This window comes from Haliotis rubra, unplaced genomic scaffold (assembly GCF_003918875.1).
Source record: "Haliotis rubra isolate DU_JTF1 unplaced genomic scaffold, ASM391887v1 Scf172, whole genome shotgun sequence".
Taxonomy (NCBI): domain Eukaryota; kingdom Metazoa; phylum Mollusca; class Gastropoda; order Lepetellida; family Haliotidae; genus Haliotis; species Haliotis rubra.
In genome coordinates, this window is record NW_025765692.1 from 1,513,104 (window position 1) to 1,540,205 (window position 27,102).

Sequence of the window (27,102 nt, forward strand, 5' to 3'; positions counted from 1 at the left end):
ACACATAAATGTCGTTTTCTGATTGGCTGAGTGCTCTTCTAATATTTTCAATGTACCCCGCTTACAAGCGAGTAACATTTCATATGTACCCCGCTGGGAATGCCGAACTCTTTTGGTACTTCTGTAGAACATTGAATCACGTATGATGTACAGAAATTACCAATGTTTTGGGAATGCAAATCGATGGAAGAGAGAAAACTCTAAATTTGTTTGTCTTGTCGTGGTACTCCATACTATGATCTGATACCTGTGCTTCAAACAGTTCAAAATTGCCATTGAGGTGTTTGGTAAGATAAATACGTTGTTCACTGTCCCTCGGGCCTCATGGGTTGATGTACCCTCGATGTTTGTTTATGTTCATAAAGAAGTATTGAGGGTACATGAGCCGATGTTCCCCCCGAGACCAGTGAACAACTTATAATATCCCTTGGGTGTCCAAGCACGTCATGATCTCACAGTGAACACCGTGTCCTCACAGCAGTCACATACAGACTAAACATATAGCATCCCTACTTACAAGACGCTGTTTAATCGATGTTAATTATCTTTCAAGTGCAAGATCTTCACAAATAATGTATTTGACAACATATTATATGAAGAGAAAACTGCCATGTTAGATTTTTGTAGTTACATTGCTACATTTTTGTAATCCTATTTTGCCCTTTAAAGACATAACCGGGGAACATCCCAGGGTGTTGTAAGCTGCCAGTGTCCTACCTTCTCTCTGCCACCGCCAGATCCTGCACCAACAGCGACGGGTCGGCCTTAGCGTCTTCTATGATCAGAGACACAGCAAGTATGTGCAACAGCAACTTGTCCTTCAAGCGAGACGGGAAAAATCTGCCAAGAGAAACAGGAACTATTTCCATCTGCATACATCTAGATTTAGTTCCACCTTTCCTGTTGACTTCTTCTGTAAAACAGATCGCTTACAAGACGACTGTTTTGCATACTGAGAGTCCCATCACAGAATATTTCACAAAATATTTTCAGATTCATTCCCCATTCCCCATTTAAACTAAACTTTTTTTATAATGTTTTTTGCATTTGAGTGTGAATGCCCTTGCACTTTACTGTAGCAGTGACAAGTATCTTTACTGTAGCAGTGACAAGTAACTTTACTGTAGCAGTGACAAGTATCTTTACTGTAGCAGTGACAAGTATCTTTACTGTAGCAGTGACAAGTATCTTTACTGTAGCAGTGACAAGTATCTTTACTGTAGCAGTGACAAGTACAAGTGACAAGTATCTTTACTGTAGCAGTGACAAGTATCTTTACTGTAGCAGTGACAAGTATCTTTACTGTAGCAGTGACAAAAGTATCTTTACTGTAGCAGTGACAAGTATCTTTACTGTAGCAGTGACAAGTATACTGTAGCAGTTTACTGTAGCAGTGACAAGTATCTTTACTGTAGCAGTGACAAGTATCTTTACTGTAGCAGTGACAAGTATCTTTACTGTAGCAGTGACAAGTATCTTTACTGTAGCAGTGACAAGTATCTTTACTGTAGCAGTGACAAGTATCTTTACTGTAGCAGTGACAAGTATCTTTACTGTAGCAGTGACAAGTATCTTTACTGTAGCAGTGACAAGTATCTTTACTGTAGCAGTGACAAGTATCTTTACTGTAGCAGTGACAAGTATCTTTACTGTAGCAGTGACAAGTATCTTTACTCTTTAGTGACAAGTAGTGAGTGACAAGTATCTTTACTGTAGCAGTGACAACATCTTTACTGTAGCAGTGACAAGTATCTTTACTGTAGCAGTGAGTGACAAGTATCTTTACTGTAGCAGTGACAAGTATCTTTACTGTAGCAGTGACAAGTATCTTTACTGTAGCAGTGACAAGTATCTTTACTGTAGCAGTGACAAGTATCTTTACTGTAGCAGTGACAAGTATCTTTACTGTAGCAGTGACAAGTATCTTTACTGTAGCAGTGACAAGTATCTTTACTGTAGCAGTGACAAGTATCTTTACTGTAGCAGTGACAAGTATCTTTACTGTAGCAGTGACAAGTGTAGCAAGTGACAAGTATCTTTACTGTAGCAGTGACAAGTATCTTTACTGTAGCAGTGACAAGTATATCTTTAGCAGTGACAAGTATCTTTACTGTAGCAGTGACAAGTATCTTTACTGTAGCAGTGACAAGTATCTTTACTGTAGCAGTGACAAGTATCTCTACTGTAGCAGTGACAAGTATCTTTACTGTAGCAGTGACAAGTATCTTTACTGTAGACAAGTGTAGCAGTGACAAGTATCTTTACTGTAGCAGTGACAAGTATCTTTACTGTAGCAGTGACAAGTATCTTTAGTGTAGCAGTGACAAGTATCTTTACTGTAGCAGTGACAAGTATCTTTACTGTAGCAGTGACAAGTATCTTTACTGTAGCAAAGTATCTTTACTGTAGCAGTGACAAGTATCTTTACTGTAGCAGTGACAAGTATCTTTACTGTAGCAGTGACAAGTATCTTTACTGTAGCAGTGACAAGTATCTTTACTGTAGCAGTGACAAGTATCTTTACTGTAGCAGTGACAAGTATCTTTACTGTAGCAGTGACAAGTATCTTTACTGTAGCAGTGACAAAGTATCTTTACTGTAGCAGTGACAAGTATCTTTACTGTAGCAGTGACAAAGTATCTTTACTGTAGCAGTGACAAGTATCTTTACTGTAGCAGTGACAAGTATCTTTACTGTAGCAGTGACAAGTATCTTTACTGTAGCAGTGACAAGTATCTTTACTGTAGCAGTGACAAGTATCTTTACTGTAGCAGTGACAAGTATCTTTACTGTAGCAGTGACAAGTATCTTTACTGTAGCAGTGACAAGTATCTTTACTGTAGCAGTGACAAGTATCTTTACTGTAGCAGTGACAAGTATCTTTACTGTAGCAGTGACAAGTATCTTTACTGTAGCAGTGACAAGTATCTTTACTGTAGCAGTGACAAGTATCTTTACTGTAGCAGTGACAAGTATCTTTACTGTAGCAGTGACAAGTATCTTTACTGTAGCAGTGACAAGTATCTTTACTGTAGCAGTGACAAGTATCTTTACTGTAGCAGTGACAAGTATCTTTACTGTAGCAGTGACAAGTATCTTTACTGTAGCAGTGACAAGTATCTTTACTGTAGCAGTGACAAGTATCTTTACTGTAGCAGTGACAAGTATCTTTACTGTAGTAATCTGTCATCTGTCTGTCCGGGATACATTTTAAAATCTTTTTGCCATCTTATCGCATTCTCCTACCCAGAGTTCCATGCACCCAGCATAGTACCTTTGCCACAGGCCAGAGAGATGATACGATTTGTCACATCTTGCACAGTCCATTCCAGATATATATTTCCTAACGCTTTTATTTTTGGCAAGTCTACACATCTAATTAAACTTCTTTGATAGAATGGTTTACTTTTACTGAGAAAATATCCTGAAAAATTTAACACTACAGTGAAACCCGGATAACTAAAACTCCAAGGGACCATGGCAAAAGTTGCTACTTATCCGTATTGCCACTTATCCGTATTACCACTTATCCGTATTACCACTTATCCGTATTGCCACTTATCTGTTCAAGCAAGTTGTAACACATTTCCAAGTAAAGTAAACAGACATTGTATCCCCATTGTATCAAGGCAACCTGACCCATTCAACGGGACCATTCATACCCCCAAGACTCGCTAGGTCCCTCTGGAGATTGCTCAGACATCATGTCAAAATGTAACTAAAGATTGTGATTTTGTGCATGTTATATAGCAGTGTGGTAAACCCTACTTTGTATAAAAACCCAACTTCACAATTTTGTAAAAACGTGACGAATGGCGGCGCTCTGTTTGAACTTGCCCCTCTACTCAGATCCACTATATCCAGTGTATGGCACACTTGACCTCGATTAGGATTAATTATGATAATAAACAACATGCAGGAAGAGACTAATTAGTCAGCTTGTTAACAGCCCAAGTTGTCATCAAAACCCTATGGAGAGCAAGCGATGCAGTCACTTTAAAGTATAAATATGTCTTGTCATAAACCTGACTGTCGCAGTTGTAGAAGAATATCTATAATGCAAAACAATAAGAAGAGCGCACTTGGACAGTCTTTTCTAATTTATGGATATTCATGTTTATTTACAAATAAGAGAAAGGTCCGGTCATGTGATATGCAAATTAGCCTGTGGCAGTGATGTTATGCTAAGTCATCACTGCGCCATTGTGTGATGTTATCGATCACCCTTGTGAAGCATTGGAAATAATGAGTGAGTGAGTGAGTTTAGTTTTATGCCGCACTCAGCAATATGACAGCTATAAAGGGGCGGTCTGTAAATAATCGAGTCTGGACCAGACAATCCAGTGATCAACAGCATGAACATCGATCTGCGCAATTGGGAACCGATGACATGAGTCAACCAAGTCAGCGAGCCTGACCACCCGATTCCGTTAGTTGCCTCTTACAACAAGCATAGTCGCCTTTTGAGGCAAGCATGGGTTGCTGAAGACCTATTCTACCCCGGATCTTCACAGGTCATTAGAAATAATGACAACAATGTGAGTGAATGTCACCTTTTCATGAGAAAGGACACAACCTATGTTCCACATCAGATGGCACCCTGATCAAAGAGAAGTAGGTCAAGGGTGACAAATAGGTTCTGATATAGGTCAGTATGCACTCCTTCCTTTTGAAGATGGACAAGTGTAGCTAAGTCATTGATGCAGCATAACTCTAACCTTCAAATATCCCTCTTGACATCAAATGCCAAGATTAATACTACCCCATTAACAGAAAACATCCTTGATCAAAGAGGAAAGTTGCCATCTGCAGCCACCTTGTAGGTTTCTGAACCTTGTTGCCCACGGACATGGTGGTGAACTGAGACAACAACTGCTCCCTCACTGCTGGTGGCCACCCCGTCGGCAGACAGTCTGAAACACAAGCAGACAACCATGAGGGTCTAAAACACAAGCAGACAACCATGAGTCTGAAACACAGACGCAGACAACCATGAGGCTGAAACACAGACGCAGACAACCATGAGAGTCTGAAACACAAGCAGACAACCATGAGGGTCTGAAACACAAGCATACAACCATGAGTCTGAAAAACAAGGAGACAACCATGAGAGTCTGAAACAAAGGCAGACATCCACGATGGTCTTAAACACAAGGAGACAACCATGAGAGTCTGAAACACAAGCAGACAACCATGAGAGTCTGAAACACAAGCAGACAACCATGAGAGTCTGAAACACAAGCAGACAACCATGAGGGTCTGAAACACAAGCAGACAACCATGAGAGCCTGAAACACAAGCAGACAACCATGAGAGTCTGAAACACAAGCAGACAACCATGAGAGTCTGAAACACAAGCAGACAACCATGAGTCTGAAACACAAGCATACAACCATGAGTCTGAAACACAAGGAGACAACCATGAGAGTCTGAAACAAAGGCAGACATCCACGATGGTCTGAAACACAAGCAGACAACCATGAGAGTCTGAAACACAAGCAGACAACCATGAGAGTTTGAAACACAAGCAGACAACCATGAGGGTCTGAAACACAAGCAGACAACCATGAGAGCCTGAAACTAAAGCATACAACCATGAGAGTCTGAAACACAAGCAGACAACCATGAGAGTCTGAAACACAAGCATACAACCATGAGAGTCTGAAACACAGAAGCAGACAACCATGAGTCTGAAACACACAAGCAGACAACAATGAGGCTGAAACACAAGCAGACAACCATGAGAGTCTGAAACACAAGCAGACAACCATGAGTCTGAAACACAAGCATACAACCATGAGTCTGAAACACAAGCATACAACCATGAGTCTGAAACACAAGGAGACAACCATGAGAGTCTGAAACACAAGCAGACAACCTTGAGAGTCTGAAACAAACACAAGCATGAGTCTGAAACCATACAACCATGAGTCTGAAACACAAGCATACAACCATGAGTCTGAAACACAACAACCATGAGGGTCTGAAACAAAGGCAGACATCCACGAGTCTGAAACACAAGCAGACAACCATGAGAGTCTGAAACACAAGGAGACAACCATGAGAGTCTGTACTGAAACAACCATGAGCTGAAACACAAGCCAACCATGAGTCTGAAACACAAGGAGACAACCATGAGAGTCTGAAACAAAGGCAGACATCCACGATGGTCTGAAACACAAGCAGACAACCATGATAGTCTGAAACACAAGCAGACAACCATGAGAGTTTGAAACACAAGCAGACAACCATGAGGGTCTGAAACACAAGCAGACAACCATGAGAGCCTGAAACTAAAGCATACAACCATGAGAGTCTGAAACACAAGCAGACAACCATGAGAGTCTGAAACACAAGCAGACAACCATGAGAGTCTGAAACACAGAAGCAGACAACCATGAGAGTCTGAAACACAAGCAGACAACCATGAGAGTCTGAAACACAAGCAGACAACCATGAGAGTCTGAAACACAAGCAGACAACCATGAGTCTGAAACACAAGCATACAACCATGAGTCTGAAACACAAGCATACAACCATGAGTCTGAAACACAAGGAGACAACCATGAGAGTCTGAAACACAAGCAGACAACCTTGAGAGTCTGAAACACAAGCATACAACCATGAGTCTGAAACACAAGCATACAACCATGAGTCTGAAACACAAGCATACAACCATGAGTCTGAAACACAAGCAGACAACCATGAGAGTCTGAAACAGAGGCAGACAACCATGAGTCTGAAACACAGAAGCAGACAACCATGAGAGTCTGAAACACAGAAGCAGACAACCATGAGAGTCTGAAACACAAGCAGACAACCATGAGAGTCTGAAACACAAGCAGACAACCATGAGTCTGAAACACAAGCATACAACCATGAGTCTGAAACACAAGCAGACAACCATGAGTCTGAAACACAAGGAGACAACCATGAGAGTCTGAAACACAAGCAGACAACCATGAGAGTCTGAAACACAAGCATACAACCATGAGTCTGAAACACAAGCATACAACCACGAGTCTGAAACACAGATGAGTCTGAAACCATGAGAGGCTGAAACACAAGCAGACAACCATGAGAGTCTGAAACAGTCTGAAACACAAGCAGACAACCATGAGTCTGAAACACAAGCAGACAACCATGAGTCTGAAACACAAGCAGACAACCATGAGAGTCTGAAAAAGCAGACAACCATACCAGAGTCTGAAACCAAGCAAACCATGAGAGTCTGAAACACAAGCAGACAACCATGAGAAACACAAGCTGAAACAGAGTCTGAAACAACCATGAGAGTCTGAAAACAAAGGCAGACATCCACGTCTGAAACAGAAGCAGACAACATGAGAGTCTGAAACACAAGCAGACAACCATGAGAGTCTGAAACACAACAGAGCAGACAACCACAACCATGAGAGTCTGAAACACACGAAGCAGACTGAAACAGACATGAGAGTCTGAAACACAAGCAGACAACCATGAGAGTCTGAAACACAGGCAGACAACCACGAGAGTCTGAAACACAAGCAGACAACCATGAGAGTCTGAAACACAGGCGCTGACAACCATGAGAGTCTGAAACACAAGCAGACAACCATGAGAGTCTGAAACACAGGCAGACAACCATCAGAGTCTGAAACACAAGCAGACAACCATGAGAGTCTGAAACACAGGCACACAACCATGACGGTCTGAAACACAAGCAGACAACCATGAGAGTCTGAACCACTGAGGCAGACAACTATGACTGAACCACTGAGGCAGACAACCATGAGAGTTTGAACCACTGAGGCAGACAACCATGAGAGCTTGAACCACTGAGGCAGACAACTATGACTGAACCACTGAGGCAGACAACCAACCACACCTCTGTGTGTACTCACAGCGTTTCTTGAGTTGTATGGGCTTGTACTTGTAGAGAGTCAGTAAGTAATGCAGATACACCAGGCACTTAGCCTTCTGCCAGCGCCGCCTCTCATCAGACGGCATGATCTTCAACTGTTCCAGGATGTACCATGGGTACCTGCAGTAAGCATGGGGATAATGTACCATGGGTATCTACACAGAGCATTGTGGGTAATGTGCCACGGGTATCTACACAGAGCATTGTGGGTAATATTCCACGGGTATCTACACAGAGCATTGTGGGTAATGTATCATGGGTATCTACATAGAGCATTGTGGGTAATGTACCACGGTACCTACACAGAGCATTGTGGGTAATGTACCATGGGTATCTACACAGCATTGTGGGTAATGTACCATGGGTATCTACATAGAGCATTGTGGGTAATGTACCACGGTATCTACACAGAGCATTGTGAGTAATGTACCATGGGTATCTACACCGAGCATTGTGGGTAATGTACCATGGGTATCTACACAGAGCATTGAGGGTAATGTACCACGGTATCTACACCGAGCATTGTGGGTAATGTACCATGGGTATCTACACAGAGCATTGTGGGTAATGTACCACGGTATCTACACCGAGCATTGTGGGTAATGTACCATGGGCATCTACACAGAGCATTGTGGGTAATGTACCACGGTACCTACACAGAGCATTGTGGGTAATGTACCATGGGCATCTACACAGAGCATTGTGGGTAATGTACCACGGTATCTACACAGAGCATTGTGGGTAATGTACCATGGGCATCTACACAGAGCATTGAGGGTAATGTACCACGGTATCTACACCGAGCATTGTGGGTAATGTACCATGGGTATCTACAAAGAGCATTATGGGTAATGTACCATGGGTATCTACACAGAGCATGTACCATAAAGTGTGTTTAAACAGAGCATTGAAGGTGAAGCATCATGAGTAGACAAACAGAGCACTGAAGGTGAAGCATCATGGGTAGATAAACAGAGCAGTGAAGGTGAAGCATCATGGGTAGAGACAAACAGAGCAGTGAAGGTGAAGCATCATGAGTAGAGAAACAGAGCAGTGAAGGTGAAGCATCATGAGTAGACAAACAGAGCAGTGAAGGTGAAGCATCATGAGTAGAGAAACAGAGCAGTGAAGGTGAAGCATCATGAGTAGACAAACAGAGCAGTGAAGGTGAAGCATCATAAGTAGATAAACAGAGCAGTGAAGGTGAAGCATCATGGGTAGATAAACAGAGCAGTGAAGGTGAAGCATCATGAGTAGACAAACAGAGCATTGAAGGTGAAGCATCATGGGTAGATAAACAGAGCAGTGAAGGTGAAGCATCATGAGTAGACAAACAGAGCATTGAAGGTGAAGCATCATGGGTAGATAAACAGAGCAGTGAAGGTGAAGCATCATAAGTAGATAAACAGAGCAGTGAAGGTGAAGCATCATGAGTAGACAAACAGAGCATTGAAGGTGAAGCATCATGGGTAGATAAAGAGAGCACTGAAGGTGAAGCATCATGAGTAGAGAAACAGAGCAGTGAAGGTGAAGCATCATGAGTAGACAAACAGAGCATTGAAGGTGAAGCATCATAAGTAGACAAACAGAGCATTATAGGTGAAGCATCATGAGTAGATAAACAGAGCATTATAGGTGAAGCATCATGAGTAGATAAACAGAGCATTATAGGTGAAGCATCATGAGTAGATAAACAGAGCATTATAGGTGAAGCATCATGAGTAGATAAACAGAGCATTATAGGTGAAGCATCATGAGTAGATAAACAGAGCATTATAGGTGAAGCATCATGAGTAGATAAACAGAGCATTATAGGTGAAGCATCATGAGTAGATAAACAGAGCATTATAGGTGAAGCATCATGAGTAGATAAACAGAGCATTATAGGTGAAGCATCATGAGTACATAAACAGAGCATTATAGGTGAAGCATCATGAGTACATAAACAGAGCATTATAGGTGAAGCATCATGAGTAGATAAACAGAGCATTATAGGTGAAGCACCATGAGTAGATAAACAGAGCATTATAGGTGAAGCATCATGAGTAGATAAACAGAGCATTATAGGTGAAGCATCATGAGTACATAAACAGAGCATTATAGGTGAAGCATCATGAGTACATAAACAGAGCATTATAGGTGAAGCATCATGAGTACATAAACAGAGCATTATAGGTGAAGCATCATGAGTACATAAACAGAGCACTGACGGTGAAACATCATGAGTAGATAAACAGAGCATTATAGGTGAAGCGTCGTGTGTATAAATAGAGCATCGTTAGTGTATAAACAGCATCATGGATGTAGCGTCATGCATGTATAAATAGAGCCTGGTGGTTCCTGTTAGTGGAGACATCAGGACTCACTCGCTTGTATCTGTCCACTCAGCTAGTTGGGCCTGGGTACGGGTGAAGAACTTCTCAGCAGGTGATTTCAAAGCTGTCAGTATTTGAGGGGTTATCACTGAAATTACAAACAGTTGTGTTTCATTTCATAATTGCTAAAATGTTTTAAAACTGAGCTCTTATACGATCTTGCTGAGCCAGTAATTTATTTTTTCATCACAGAATTCAATTATTGCACTACTTCAGAAATCTTGTTTGATCTGAACATTTAAAGATGTACATAAATACTGATACACTGACTGACTGACTGAGTTTGGTTTTACGCCGCTTTTAGCAATATTCCAGCAACATCACGGTGGGGGACACCAGAAATGGGCTTCACACATTGTACCCATGTGGGGATTCGAACCCGGGACTTCGGCGTGGCTGATACATCTATGGATACATATTACAGCAGTATATATTTCACTGATATAGCTTACATTACATCTTACTGATATTATAGAGCAATGTCGTAAGGATATTTTACTGTTAAATCTTACATATATATCTTACTGATCACAGTGATATATTCTATGGGAATCAACATCAGCATAAGTGGTCATTCTCTAAACATTGAGTGAGTGGAACATATCAGAAGAGATCATGAATATCTGGGGGTACATGTGTATTTATAGTGAAAGAATGTGCACGAATGAGCACGTCTAGCAAATTCAAATAACCCCCCAAAGATATTCATGATTCCTAACTTATTCTCTAATAGACAGGGTCCTGTTGTACAAAATCACCTTTGTGTTATGATTGTCTATGCTAAGGTATTGGTGTTGGAATCACCATAGTGCTATGATTGTCTATGCTAAGGTATGGGTGTTCAAATCACCATAGTGTTATGACTGTCTATGTTAAAGTATGGGGGTTTAAATGACCATAGTGTTATGACTGTCTATGTTAAAGTATGGGGGTTCGAATAACAATAGTGTTATGACTGTCTATGTTAAAGTATGGGGGTTCAAATGACCATAGTGTTATGACTGTCTATGTTAAAGTATGGGGGTTCAAATGACCATAGTGTTATGACTGTCTATGTTAAAGTATGGGGGTTCAAATGACCATAGTGTTATGACTGTCTATGTTAAAGTATGGGGTTCAAATGACCATAGTGTTATGACTGTCTATGTTAAAGTATGGGGGTTCAAATGACCATAGTGTTATGACTGTCTATGTTAAAGTATGGGGTTCAAATGACCATAGTGTTATGACTGTCTATGTTAAAGTATGGGGGTTCAAATGACCATAGTGTTATGACTGTCTATGTTAAAGTATGGGGGTTCAAATGACCATAGTGTTATGACTGTCTATGTTAAAGTATGGGGGTTCAAATGACCATAGTGTTATGACTGTCTATGTTAAAGTATGGGGGTTCAAATGACCATAGTGTTATGACTGTCTATGTTAAAGTATGGGGGTTCGAATCACCATAGTGTTATGACTGTCTATGTTAAAGTATGGGGGTTCAAATGACCATAGTGTTATGACTGTCTATGTTAAGGTATGGGGGTTCGAATCACCATAGTGTTATGACTGTCTATGTTAAAGTATGGGGGTTCAAATGACCATAGTGTTATGACTGTCTATGTTAAGGTATGGGGGTTCGAATCACACCAGTGTTATGACTGTCTATGTTAAAGTATGGGGGTTCAAATGACCATAGTGTTATGACTGTCTATGTTAAAGTATGGGGGTTCAAATGACCATAGTGTTATGACTGTCTATGTTAAGGTATGGGGGTTCGAATCACCATAGTGTTATGACTGTCTATGTTAAAGTATGGGGGTTCGAATCACCATAGTGCTATGACTGTCTATGTTAAGGTATGTGGAGTTCCAAACACCTTTGCGCTAAGATGGCTACGTACAACATCATTCAGTACCATGATGATGAAGTCTGCACATCTACACAGGGGCTTCCCAGTGCTGGTAAAACTATCTCTGTGCAAGATGTTCGTAACCCCATACTTTCACAATCCTTACAAAAGTAGTATTAGTTCATGTTAAGATGATCATAACCAGTGTATGAAATAAGTCCCAAATCCAGCCAGACATCAGGGCTGTAACTTTTAAATGTTACCAGCCCAAAATGGATTTAACCAGACCAAATACGGTAAATTTACTCAGATGTCTGGAACATCTAAAATTTTACCTGACCATCGGGCTGGTGAGCTGTAAATTTATACAAACCTGTAGAGGTTATGAATTCTTTGAAGAAAGTCCTCCTTGGGGTACATATAAGCATTAAAATGTCCATTTTAAATCCTACGACAGTTGTAACTATATTTTTAATAAAATATTTACAAAACAAAAAACTCGTTTTGTCTTGTGAGACCACCCCTACAGGGCCCCACCGGACCAACACAGCCAAGAGCAGGTAACTCTCGCCGTCTACCTCGTACCTCACTTTTCATGCTGAACTTGTCAGACAGAATGAGGGGAGGCGGGTGGCCATTACCCAAGGAGGACTTTCTTCAAAGAATTCATAACCTCTACAGGTTTGTATAATTCTTTTCAGAAGAAGTCCTCCTTGGGGTACATATAAGCATATGACAGACTCCCAAAGATATTTGAGGACGGGAGTGGCATTCTGTCTGGCAACAACTAAACCCGTGGTGGAGTGAAATCCACAACCGAACGGAAATAGAAAACATCGAGCCACCTGACCGCTGATGTCAATCAGGAGGGGGTGGGAACTAGAGAGCCCAAGCTTATATGTCAATTGGCTCAATATCAATGACATAAAACCCCCCCCAACCATTACAATGGAAGGAATGTATGGGGACATGCGAAACAACTCCCAACCCTAATATAGCCCCAGCCAGACAAGCGTGGCGAGAGGTATAAGGGTAGGGAAAGCTTAAAATTAAAAGCTACAAAGCCAATAACCCAGGAGTCGAGGAGCTAATAAGTACTGCAAACTAATGCCCGAAAGCACCCCTGTTTGGAAGAGGGCTTGCGGGACCTCGATAAAACCCAGAGAAATTATTAGCCTCGCTAAAACTTTCTGAGGAAATCGAAGCAGTACAAACACCATGCATTGTATGCAGTGAAAAACACCCCACCAAACACACTCGGGCGTGAGGAGGGTAAGTGTAGGCCACCATCCCACAAAGCTGATTAACACAGACTCCCAAATACCGAAGGCTCGGGAGAGGGAAAAACTGTAAGCGCATACAAAATCCCTGAATAGCTTAAAGGCGTAGGCGAACATGTGTTGGCTCACCATTACACTAACCTGGTCACGTGACATGCGGCTCGAAGAGAGGCATACCAAACAGTGCCCGTGGGGGTTCGTACCCAATTCCGTCGCAAGGCGGGTTAATAGCATATGACTGGTTAAAGCGTTCAAAAGCGGACCCGCCCTCTTGAAGGGGCGTAAAGGGACGTATGTACACCCAAACCCGACCCAACCCGAAAGGATGGTAAGGCTATCACGGTGTACTGATATGAAATATATCGACATTGAACACAGAACCGATACCAATGACCAGTTACTAACTTGGTCAGGGTGGCAGGTCACTCTCCACTGGAGAGAACGAAAGACCGAACCGAGCACGATCCTTAGAATGCGTGTCAAGTTGGTAATGGCGAATGAAGGCGTTCTGCTGGCTCCAAAGAGCGACAGAACCGATCTGTTCATTGAGCAGAGCCGCTGTGTAATGCCAACAAAGCGGCATCTGCCCTACCCAGTCTGCCTTCAACCCCTCGGGGGGAGGTAAACCTTATCATTGTAACCATACAATTACGGAAACAAGCCAGCGAGATAAAGTCGCTTTGCTAGCAGACTCCCAGTCTTCCGCCACCAAACAGCTCACATGGGTACCCGTACGGATCCCTGTTGTTCGTTCGTTCGTGACAGGCACGGGTGAGCAATCGAAAGATTGGTCCCCGGCGCGGAAGGCTGGTTAAGGGATGGAAGTGCCATATGAGCAGTCACGTGGAAAGCAATATCGCACTGAGAGTGGTAGGTATCCGGGAGTCGAATACGGACATGATTAGTATAAAATACTGTCAGTGTCGGGTCAGTGGGAATCGCATGGATGTACCCGACCCTTCTACCAGAGTTCACCACAACAAGTAAAGTCGTCTTCCACGTCAACAAGTGAAGTGAGAGAGCGATATACTTGAAAAATTAGACCAGACAGCCAATTGTGAATAAGTGGCAATTTTAAGGTGGGCTGGAATTGGCTGGCCAGGCGGTCGAACCCTGTTCATGCCAGCTACTGACGCGATAATGCGAGAGGATGCTGCCTAGGCAGAGCACCATCGAGCGAGGTGTGAAAAGTGGAAATAGCCAAGGAGTACCCGGCAATGGTGGAGGTCATAAGGCTCTCAACCAAAAAGCGAGGTTATAGTAACTCCAATATCCGAACTAAATCCGCAGAATAGGGATTATGAAATCCCTATCTGCACACCAGCGCCCCACCTATAAACACACTGAGCGGGTGTCGAATCCCAGCCAGAATTGTGTCTGCAGCGGCTGCAGGAATTCCGTGTGTTATACCCGACAGAGGCCAAGCCACCCAGTGAATCCAAGGATTCGGGTGGGTAGCGCACAGAGTGAAAATGTCTGGCGAAGAGGTAATTTGAATCCGGCGTCGCGGGGATCGAACACCAACCTGACTGCTGTCAATTCCAGCACATTGATGTGCAGGTTGTGACTTCGTCTCAAGAGGCTGCAGGTCACCCAGAACATCGCCCTAACCGGTAGGGATGTATCTGGCTGGACTGAGAGCGACGGTGTCTCCAGGGTGGGGACCCTCGGAGACGCCTGGCGTCTGTCCATCTGACTGCGTGAGGTTGACAATTCCACCTAGTTTCAGTAACTGATTGTGAGGTCCCAGACTCAACAGTTATCTGAAACAACGATGAGTCAGTAAGCCTATGTACGGGTGACAACACCGGCAGTGCGATCTGGCTATCTGAGCTGTAATAAACCTCAATTTGGTGAACACCCTTGGCACCGTAATGTAGCCTAAGGAGAGCATACGAAACTGGTAGCACGTCCCGTCAAACAAGAAACCGAAGGTAAATCTTGAAATCAGGGTGCAATGGAACAAGGAGGTATCGCGACCTCGAGGTCGATTGGCGTCGCGCCAATCCCTGTCTCGGCAGATGAGATCACCGAGCGGTGTCTCCATCTTGAAGGACAGTACCTCTATAAACTTGTTCAGCTCTCAGATGAGAATGGGTCTGAACATTCCGTTCGTAATGGCAACTATGAAATAAGTGGTTTCAAACCCCACATATTCCTGACCATTGGAAACCACCACACTGGTTGCCTAGCCCAGCAAAGACTGGATCTGGGCACGGATTATTGTCGCCGTCTCGGGGAAGCCGACACTGGAGTGTGTCGCTCCGCCCGGTGTTCGCGCAGCATATAGTAACCCCATATGCGGCAACTTAACATTTGCGATGCCTGGGCACCTGAGGAAGTAACGAAGCTCAACAGACTTTTCGTATTCCTCGAAAGCGGTCCCGGCGTATATGCCCATAACCGCCCTCATCATTTGACTGGCACAGCTACAATGCAGTCCCTAGCCAGATGAGAGTTGCCCCGTCAGATGCTGCCCAGAGTAAGCCGGCGAAAAAATTCCACCGGCTCTCTCCCCTTTCCACCAGCTCCCTCAGCAGCTGAGAGATCGCCCAGTGGAGCATACAGCGTTGAGCTGTGAAAGGGAAAGAACGGCAGACTAAAGGGAGAGTGTGAGGCCTTGTCCGGATGCGTGCTGGAAGCAGGCTTCCCCTCGGGGCGAACTCCAGCGGTTCGGGTATTCGACATGGACAACACCTGAGGCAACACAGCGCGATTCTATCTCGCGACTTGCCCTCAGGGGCGAACCTACTTAGTGGTAAGTTCAAAGTAGCGAAATGAGCGAAGCTCAAATCGACTTGTCCACTGTCACGAGCCTGAAACCCGATTCGAGGCATGTGAGAAGCCTGACAATCAAGGTTTCACAAGCACTCAGACAGACCCTCGGGCGGTGAGGTGACAGTCACACCGGCACACTTCGATGGCATCTAGGTCAATCGTCGATAGACATCAGGCGAGACCTGAACTACGGGCCGAGACCTGAACTACCGAGTCGGGAATCTGCGCCCTACCAGTGCGAAGCCTGGGTCGGCGCTACCACGGGTTCAGCAAATCCGCAGAGCCGAAGCTCAGCTGTTCTAGACCGAACCCGATCCCGAGGCGCGTAGGAGTAGCCTGATAAATCAGGTTTCCCCAAGTACTCTCAAAAGCGCACTGAGCACATAGTCAAACATAGCCTATAGCGCTATATAAATACCCATACATACACATGTATGCGTAAGTCAGCTTTCGGGTCGGCGGTTCGAGTTCGAACCCGATCCCCAACACATGGGAGTGGCCTGACAATGCAGGGCTCCCTGGTGTACACGGGTAGACCTCGGCGCGTCGAGGTGAACGGCAGATCGTCACACTCAACGGCCTCTTGGCCAGGGCATCGATAGACATCAGGCGAGACCTGAGCTAACAGCGCCGGGATCTGCTCCGTGCGGGGCGAAGCCCAGGTCGGTGCTAGTCCGATCTGCAGTCGAGACACAAGGGAGTAGCCTGGCAATGCAGGTTGCCCCTGGTGGACACAGGTAGACCTAGGAGCGCCGAGGTGATCGGCAGCTCAGTGGAACCCACACCGGGGCGCCGAGAGGAACCTGCCAACATACAGGTTTCCCGGGCAACACCGACTGACCACGTGGCGCCGAGGTGTCCCCGAGCTGGTCGGCGCCTAGGCGACCGCCAGTCAGGGCACCAGGGCAAAACCTGCAGGGCAAAACCTGCATTGCCGGCGCCAGGCGCCCGTGACGAACCTGAGCCCGAAGCTAGGTCGCCACAAGGTGCCGAGGTGTCCCCGAGCTGGTCTGCGCCTAGGCGACCGCCAGTCAGGGCACCAGGCTGAAGACAGGGCAAAACCTGCATCGCCGGCAGGCGAAGCCCGTGGCGAACCTGAGCCGAAGCTAGGTCGCCACAAGGTGCGAAGGCACACCATCACCTGAGCGAAGCCAGGATCAAGCTGCCTGGGAGGAGCGTTCTCGAGCCAGAGCTCGGGCGCAGCCAACCCCCAGATGCGTCCGATCCACCCGACGACAGGCGTGCTGAGCTCCTTGCGGAACCCAGACAGCACCCGTGTCAATCGGGAGGGGATTTCACCACAGGCGACACCTGGTGAACTTACGCCGAGATCAACACTTTGCGAGCGAAGCTCCTTACGGAGCACGGACATCAGCGCTATCAATCATCGACTTGACATTATGTTGAAGAATATGTTGCTGCAATAGTGAAGCAAATTGAGTCATATTTTAAGTCAGCAACATTGTTCAAGCGGGGAAAGCGATAAAGGGATTTCCTTAGAAACCTTTTATCAAATATTATCCCCGCCTGAAGCAGATTAGTGAAAAACATAAAATCTGCGTGTGTCGGAAAGAATCGCGCGTGGTAGCAGAAACCCAGACAAAACCACAACCTCGGCCTATTAGCCCGCTGTGTGTAAGCGTCTGAAATATGTATCATAATACAACATAATGTAACAGGAATATTGACTCTCAAGGGCGTTTATTATGAGCATCCTTGATCGTCGTGGCGTCCTCGGCTAACACCGGAGGCACACTTTATGACCATCCTGTGGCGGTAGTGTGCATGGCACAACATACAGGGCTTAAACTGCAACAAACAGAACCACACCAGTGTTACTAGCAGGAACTGTGAAGCAGCAAAAACATAAACACAAGTAATAGCAAGAATAATCCGCCGCGGGCGATATATAAATGCTACAAGCTACAGCCATTTAAATACTAAACATACAATGCAAAGCAGAAAAAGGCTAGCCACCCTGCGCGTGTACTAGTGATAGAGTAAAGTTGAGTGTCTGAAGCGAACACTATCAAAATTACTCAACAACGACTTACCACAAATTTAAGCTGAAAGAAGAGAATTTAGGCAAGCCTACCATATAATATGCAAACATAATATATGAACTCCCTACTACAAGCTACCAAGAACATATAGCAAGGAAACCACGATCGCTGGCGCCCGCCATTTTGCCTGCCACATGGCTGGAAAACAGAGAACCCCGGCAAAGTTACAACAAAAGATGAATGAAAATATCCACATATGACGTCCATCTAACGCCCGTGTGTAGAGAAAGGAACCATACATACAGATTGAGACTCTTTTACACTCATCGTATCGCAAACTCGAAACGAACACCACGCACGTCTATTCAACAGAACGACAGCATGAAAAGTGAGGTACGAGGTAGACGGTGAGAGTTACCTGCTCTTGGCTGTGTTGGTCCGGTGGGGCCCTGTAGGGGTGGTCTCACAAGACAAAACGAGTTTTTTGTTTTGTAAATATTTTATTAAAAATATAGTTACAACTGTCGTAGGATTTAAAATGGACATTTTAATGCTTATATGTACCCCAAGGAGGACTTCTTCTGAAAAAGAATTAGATCGTTCACCAGAAATCTAGACCGCCTCGGGCAGTCAGATGGGCCTTATTTCATACACTGTTATAACCTCACACTTCCACACAGCTTTACAACCAACATGACGGGTCATCTCATACTCATTCCCGTTACGACAATCAGAGACATCAGCGTGCCACCCACCTGCCTCTGCAGTGTACACATGTTCTGGACAATCGGCGTCGCGGTCAAAGGGCGGAAGGATGGATTCCGATGAAAGAGGATTGATTGCTAAAAAATGCAAGAAAAAACATTTTTACAATACAAATAAATCACTTAACTAAGCTTAATATGTGGTCTTATTTCTATCACATGATATGACTCACCCACCTGGAGAGTCGACCACGTCTGACTGAGTGACTGCATGTCCGATGGCGTTGTCTACTGAGGTGTTAATGGTTTCATCGGTCAACTCCTTAAACTTCTGTCTTGCTTTTACAGCCCTTTTCTTCTTTAATGACCCAAAGGCAGCATTCAGCCGGTCATTCTGCACATAGACATTCATGACAGTGGTCAGTCTTTCAGTATCCGTCCAGCCCATCAGTAATAACCTGACACTTAGTTTCCGGGGATATTTTACAATGACAACTAAGTTATCATATTACTGATGCCATGGGAACATTATCTGAAACCTCAGGTTCTTGCACAGATGACACTTAGATCTCAACTTATATGATTTGTGAAAAATGTAATTTTCTGAATAAAATTGATATTTTATACTTATCCTGACTCATGCTTATTGCTTGTCTCCTTCCTCTTGCGAACATTAGTGGAACACTTGTATCTTCTATTGAAGCTCCCTTCAATAAAAACAGACGTAAAAACACTACCCACCATGAGTTATCTTTCTGGTTGTTTTGGCGGGAAAAAGTGGCACCACCGCTCCCACATGCATCACTCTCTCTGAAATATGAGCCCAACACTTGAATTTGCAGGGAAATCCAAAGTGTCTAGTGGGGAGGTTGGGAGGGCTTACCTCATGAGTCAGGATAAGTATAAAATATCAATTTTATTCAGAAAATGACATATTTTTCCTTATCCTGACTCATGCTTATTGCTTGTAGAATCCGTCGGATTTGGTGGTGGGTCAAGCTACTTCTGGATTTCATGTAGAGATTTACGTCTTGTATACCCCTCTGTGGGAACTTCTTGTTGGCACTTCTATGTTACTGCTAGTCTCTGCTGCTGCTGCAACCCTGTACTTCCAGCTGTCTCTGACGGGGACCACAATTGTTAACTTTTGGTCCTGGCTTCTGTTAACATTTTATGTGGATTTTGCAACTCCATCTTTTGATGCAATCATCAAGTGGAGAAGCGACCCTTTCCTGTACGAGTATCCTTACAAGTACAGGGTCATATCACTTTATGCTAGTCTGTCCTTAGACGTGCATATAGACTCTAAAGCTGAACTCTTCCGAGTGTAGGCTTTTGCAAGTCATGTGATAAAAGGGCGAGACTTCGTCTCAGCGCCTTTGAGGGACTGTCAAATGTTGTGCAACAACCAGCGGGCCGAAATGGTGAATGCCGGAGACGTCCTCGGTGGCGATGTCCCTCAGGTAATAGTCGGCAAACACCATGTTCGATTTCCAAAAGCAGCCCTCCATTATCGTTCTGATAGAACAATTCCCAAGCAGAACGAGTGCTGACACCAGAGCTCTAACTTCGTGTGGGTTGGAGGCTCTTGGAGGATCTAGTCCTGCTGTTTTGTAGGCCTGTAGTATGACAGTTCTGATCCAGATTGATATCGTAGTGCGGGAGACCTCCGTCTGTGTCGCTGTCGACATAGGGACGAAAAGACGCTTGAAATTCCGTCTCCTGGTCCTGGATCTTTGTAGGTAGATTTTCAATGCTCTGACTGGGCACAAAGATATGTCCTGCGTATCCTGTGGTCCAAGGACTGATGAGAGTGCTGGGACATGGAATTGTCTGTCCGGTTGACCTGGCAGTTGATTCTTTGCGATGAGTCCCATATGCACGGTGTTTTGATTTTCATCAAATCGTGTTCTCTCTAAGTCCAGAGCATGTATTTCCGACATCCTTGCTGCTGTTGCTAAGGCGATAAGGAACAGCGTCTTCTGTGTCAAGAACTCGAAGGATTTCCTCTCCAATGGTTCGTAGACGTCACTGATGAGATGTCGTAGAACTACGTTGAGGTCCCACGCTGGAGCTTTGAATCTCTGTTGTTGGTCCTCCAATTTAAAACAGCGAAGTAAGGACAGTAACTCTGGTACTTTCGTCAATTTTGCACCCGTCCTCATAGTGATGAAAAAGCTCAATGCTGCCAGGTATGTTGAGAGTGTTCACCCTTTTAACCGCTTTGTTTGTCGTAGGTGACAAAGGTAGTCCGCCACTTGAGGGTGTGTCGCCTTTATGGCTGTAAAGCCGTTCCTCGCAGCGTATGTCTCGAAACGTCGCCACTTGTCGTCGTACAAGGTGCTTGTAGACTTGCGTAGAGCTAGTGTGACTGCTTTCGCTGCCCTGGCGGAATATCCTCTCTTGTTCACGCACGCCTTGATACAGTCCACACATGTAACCGGAACACCTCTGGGTTGCCGTGCGCCTGCTTTGTGTGAGGATGTACTAGTAGATTCGTCCACTCTGGTAGTTGCAGTTGAGGATGTCCTAATTCTTGTATGAGAATGGGGAACCATATTCTCGCTGGCCAGTAAGGCGCGACCAAAATCAGTTGTAGGTCCTTCCTCTGACTGATTTTCTGCAACACCCTCGGTATTAGAGCTGGTGGTGGAAACGCTAAGAGTTTAGTCCTTCCCAGGAGATGCTTAGAGCGTCCGTTGCCCATGCTCGTGGATCTGGTATTAGTGAGACGAATGTTATCAGTTGATTGTTGAATCTTGTGGCGAAGAGGTCTATTAGTGGTGCTCCCATCTCTTGTCTGATCTGCTTGAAGATCTCTGGATGTAACATCCATTCTGTTGGGGATGGCTGTGTTGGACGGGATAGTGCGTCTGCTATCACATACTTGGCTCCTGGAATGTGGCATGCCCTTAAATGGATGTTCAGGTTGTCTGTTCTGCTGAACAGTTCAAAGCAGAGGTCCAGGAGGTTCGCGATCTTGTCGATCCTTGCCTGTTGATGTAGAACGCAACTGTGTAGTTGTCCGTATGCACCATCAGATGAGCATTCTCCAGAATGTTTGTCCAGTGGAGTATGGCGCTTAGTACTGCTTTCATTTCCAGCATGTTGATGTGCAGATCCTTCTCCTCTTTGGTCCATCTCCCAGCTAACACCTCGTCGTTGAGGTGTGCTCCCTAACCTTGGAGCCATGCGTCAGCGTAGAAATGCGTCGTGCACTCCGGCTCTGCTAAATAGGTCCCTCCGCAAACATTCGATCTCTGGATCCACCATAGGAGATATGGGCGTAGTGCGTCCGGGAGTCCGAAGGGTTCCGGGTCGTCCAGATGAGCATTGACGAAGACCTGTAGTGGGCGTAGTTGTAGTCTCCCTCTGGCTGTCATGTCTTGCACTGACGAGAGGAGACCCAACAAACTCTGCCATTGTCGTAGTGGCCACGGAGAGAGTAGAGCTTGCGAGATCGGCTGTTGTATCTTGAGCCATCAGTCCTCTGGTACCACTATGCGGTTCTGTGTAGTGATGAACCGGATTCCTAGGAACTGCAGGTCCTATGAAGGTTCTAGGTACAGGAATATGCAGGTAGGCGTCCTGTAGATCTATGCTGGCAATGTAGTCCCTCAGACGGACGAGATGTAGGAGTTGTGGTAGATGTATCAAGCTGAATTTTGGTGGTCTGCGTAGATAATCTCTGTTGAAGGCCCTCATGTTGTAGATGAGTCGGAACCTTTCTTTGGAGGCTTTCTTTGGCACTAGGAAAACTGGGGAGTAGAATCCTGGTGAGAGCTGGTCCTGGTCCACCACTTCTATGGCTTCCTTCTGTAGCAGAGATGTGACCGCTTCTCTTAGCCTCTCTGTCGAGTGGGCCGTGAAGTTGAACTTGTGAGGTTCGTCTGTCAACGGCGGAGTTGCTTGCAGTTGTATGCGATATCCGTCTCTAAGGATGCTGGATACAAATGGATCTTGAAGAATTGCCCAGTTCTCCCAGTAGTTTTGTAGACGTCCAACCACTTGTGAAGGTTGTACAAGAATGGCTGGGGGTGGAAGACTCCAGTCGTTCCGAACCCCGCCTTCATCGTTTCCGATCCTTGGCGCCTCTGGGTGCCCTGCCTCGTCCGGGTCGTCCTCTAAAGTTGCCGGCTGGGCGACGAAAGGAGTCCTTCTCTCCTCTGAAGGTCCTCATTTTCTTGTCTCTTGCCTTCTGGATGCCAGCGAACTTCGACTTGCCCGAGTAGCGATGGGACGTCTGCCTGATGACACTGGCTAGTTTATCGATGGACTTTATCATGAGGACTTCTCAGGAGTCTTTGGTAACTTCTTTGGCGACGTCGTCAATCTGCCCTGCGAAGATGGATGATGACGACCATGGGGCTCTGTATAGCGACTTCGTGAAGCGTTCGCTCCAGTTGCAGGATGCCAGTAGTCCTTGTCGTCTCGTCAACGTCAACTCTGCTGAGATGGATGATAGATGGTCCGTCCAGTCCGTTGGCCATCCAATACCTTATCTCTGCGTCCGAGAAGATAATACTGCCATCATCCTCTGCTTCAGGGGCGCTGACCTGGGATCGTTGATCATCCTCAGCTGGGGATCTGTTTGGAGACCTGCGCGGAGACCTGCGTGGAGATGAGCCTGTAGAGCTGCGTTTGTAGGGCGATCTGCGTGGAGACCTGCGTGGAGGCGAGCGTGTCTTGGTTCGTGAATGCCTCGGCGAAGATGTTGACGTCCTTGAGGTTGTCTCCGAAGACCTTTGCGGATGCCTTCGCGAAGGCTGTTCATCTGCGTCGTCAATGGAAGGCCCCTCCGATGTGTCGTCGGCGGTGGGTCCTGTGTGCAGGTCCAGGTCCTCTCTGTGGGTGGTGTCCAGGACTGGGTGTCGATCTCTTTCCTGCACGAAGCGTCTCTCCATCATCTCCATTATCTGCTGCGAAAACTGCTGCATGAAGGCCCCGGGGTTGAATGTCTGCAGTGATAGATGAGCTGCCCTCTGTGTGTTGGTAGTGATCTAGTCCAGAGATCTCTCATCTGCCGTCAGTGTAGATACCTTGGACTGCGTAGATAACTGCGCTGATGTTAACGTTGCTGAGGCCTGCTTCTTCTTGGGGCGATGTATCTCCGGGACAACCTCGGGACAATCTCGGCCAAGAAAGTCCTAGTCATCTGCGCCGACGTCCCTGTGGATCTGCTCGCCATCTTAGGAGTGTGTGGCCGTGTCTACGTAGAGGATGGCTTCTTCTTCTTCCTCTGCGAGGAAGGGATGTCGGAAGTGGCAGCCCTATTCTTCAAAGTGGCGGACAACGTCCCACGCCCATCCTCCGAGGACATCTCCGGCGGATCACTGGAAGGAAGAGGGTCGTCTGACAGCAGTTGACACGTGAGGGACTCAGCCGGCTTATCCATGACTTGACAAAGTCGCCTGGATTTGTCTTTAGCACGCCTAAGTACACGGAAAATATATTTATTAAATTCAATATTGGTTAAATGCTGACAAAGGTTGCAGCGAGAGCTGGAAGTGCATGGTGTTGTGCAGCAAGGGCACAATGAATGCGGGTCTGCAGCAGAGAATCGAAACCTACAACGAAAACAGGTTTTCATGAAATGTTAACAACTGAACAAACACAGACAAACCCGTGAATAAACAGTGAAAAATACGAATAAATTTCAAATCATATTATTGAAGGATACTCCCTAAACCCCTAGAAAGGTAATGTATAGGGTAATAACTAAGAAAAAAAAGGATATAGTGCCGAATAGAAGACACAGGCGCTCTCTCAACCGTCCACTAGAGCGAAGAAGGAGAGAGTGAAGCATGTGGGAGCGGTGGCGCCTCTTTTTCCCGCCCAAACGGCCAGACAGATAACTCATGGTGAGTAGTGATCTTACGTCTGTTTTTATTGTAGGAAGCTACAAACAGGAGATACAAGTGTTCCACTAACGTTCGCAAGAGGAAGGAGACAAGCAATAAGCATGAGTCAGGATAAGGAAAAATATGATGTTTAATCCAGTATTGCTATGACAGATGAACTATAGTTATCAGAAAAAGATGGATGTTCTTTAACATGTTTAGAGAAGCAATATTGTCAGGCCTCAAACAACATGATGAACATACTAAAGTTAACTTCTCAGCCACAGACTGCTATATAATCTGGAAAAATCTCTTTACTACAGACATGATTGACTTAAACCTGGGAACCGGACAAAAATCCCCCCCCCCAAGGAAATACACTTAAAAGTTTAGATATCTATTTATTTATTTATTTGTCAATATTTCAACATTCAACAAGGTCAAAGAGCACATAGCACATATTTTGAGCACATTTTTCACATCATTCATTGCACATATAATTTTACTTGACATATTTATACAATGCCAATGAGCATACATTTATTCAAACCATGATTAAAGGATTGAGGTACTTAAACCAATCAGTCCCTGCTCAGCCAATTAATCATCAATGAAACATCAAAGGGGATTACGTTTTGATCAAAGATCAGCAGAACCTTTAATCCAAAGCTAAAGATAAGTAGGGGGTATTTTGTCCTGGATTCCATAAACTCACCTGCTGGACAAATGAGAGAGAGTTTTCAAACACAAGCTCTTCTTTCTCGCTATCTGTGGACAGTAAAAAGCTCAGTAGCAGTTGTGAAATACAAAACTTACCTACATTACAATGCTACCCAACTTAAACAGACCCAATATATGTGGAAACTTCATCTTAAGGACAGTTTTTACATGACATAAAATTGATGTTTCATTTATCCAGAAATCTGGTTTATTGTTAGTTATTTTATTTTGTTATAACTATAGTCGGTTATACTCATTCAAAAGCAATTGATAGCAGTGGAAAGAAGGGACATGCCAGTTTACATCTGTCAGTTTGTTATAGGTGTGTTCGTTACAAACATAGTTTACTGTAGAAGGATTTCTAGCCTCGGTATGATTTGTGTAGGGGAGGTTACTCTGACAGGGGCTAATATGTACAGAAATTTACTTAACAGACAATATTTAAGAACATTAAGTGTCCTGATATGTGAGGTTTGAATGTATTGTATACATATGATAACCTTCTACCTATATTCATAGATCATCTTGAAAAGATTTAATGAGAAAAATGTTGAAATGAAATTTCTGCTCATTCAACAAAGCACACTGAAAATGAATATTAATAGAAACAATTTAAAACTAATTGTTCAGATCTGTCAGCAAATATATGATCTGTGATGTTTTAAACAAAGATGGATGACAAACAACCTCAAGAATCTCAGTTCAACGGCTCTTACAGAGTCGCCTTGAGAACTAACAGGGAGTCAGAAAACATCTTTTGAACACAAATTGTTTAAAATGACCAAAATGGAAGGTTGGCTCATTGTTCTGACACTACAATGGAACTACTCTAATTACTCCCATCTATGCAGGTCTACAGAGCCATGCTAACCTTCAAATGTTGGCTTCATATGAAACAGTTCTAGGTCATGGATTGTCATCTTCCCAGTTCTTGTGTCCAAACATCCACAGTAGTACCTGGAAGTGAAATGTAGGCCAAACTATCACAAATATATTGTAGGCACACACTACTGGTGTCAGAAATATATTGTAGGCAGACACTACTGGTGTCAGAAATATATTGTAGGCACACTACTGGTGTCAGAAATATATTGTAGGCACACACTACTGGTGTCAGAAATATGTGGTAGGCACACACTACTTGTGTCAGAAATATATAGCAGGCACACACTACTGGTGTCAGAAATATGTGGTAGGCACACACTACTTGTGTCAGAAATATATTGTAGGCACACTACTGGTGTCAGAAATATGTGGTAGGCACACACTACTGGTGTCAGAAATATGTGGTGGGCACACACTACTGGTGTCAGAATATGTGGTAGGCACACACTACTGGTGTCAGAAATACTAGACATGGTCAGATTTGTTAGCATATGCAGGAACCTGTCAGACTTATTCATTAAAACCAGTGAAAAACATCGAAAATAACATCTGTTAAAGTCCTGCGCAACAATTAGCAGCTGCTGTTAACCGTCAACAAACAAGTACCATGAATGTTCCAGTGGAAAGTATTTAGATATCTGAATTATGGTTGCAGATTTTCCAGTTTTAATATAAATGTACATGTATCACCATCAGAAAAGTAATAGCTAATTAGCTAATCCATTCTCTGCCCATACATTGCAATCTTGATAATGCTCTAAACACCACAAGCGGCTCCCA

The 27,102-nt window shown here is 44.6% G+C and overlaps 1 protein-coding gene across 1 annotated transcript in view; it reads right to left on the bottom strand.

Annotated features, from left to right (window-relative positions):
• The window catches only part of LOC124272743 (DNA-directed RNA polymerase I subunit RPA49-like), a 31,969-nt gene that overhangs the window by 350 nt on the left and 4,517 nt on the right, over positions 1–27,102 (bottom strand). The window contains exons 4-11 of the mRNA XM_046707945.1: positions 26,309–26,394; positions 25,433–25,485; positions 19,115–19,271; positions 18,929–19,015; positions 10,270–10,366; positions 7,884–8,023; positions 4,817–4,913; positions 718–840 (exon numbers count right to left, since the gene is read on the bottom strand). Coding sequence (XP_046563901.1) covers positions 718–840; positions 4,817–4,913; positions 7,884–8,023; positions 10,270–10,366; positions 18,929–19,015; positions 19,115–19,271; positions 25,433–25,485; positions 26,309–26,394 — 840 coding nt within the window. The remainder of the gene's footprint in view (positions 1–717; positions 841–4,816; positions 4,914–7,883; positions 8,024–10,269; positions 10,367–18,928; positions 19,016–19,114; positions 19,272–25,432; positions 25,486–26,308; positions 26,395–27,102) is intronic.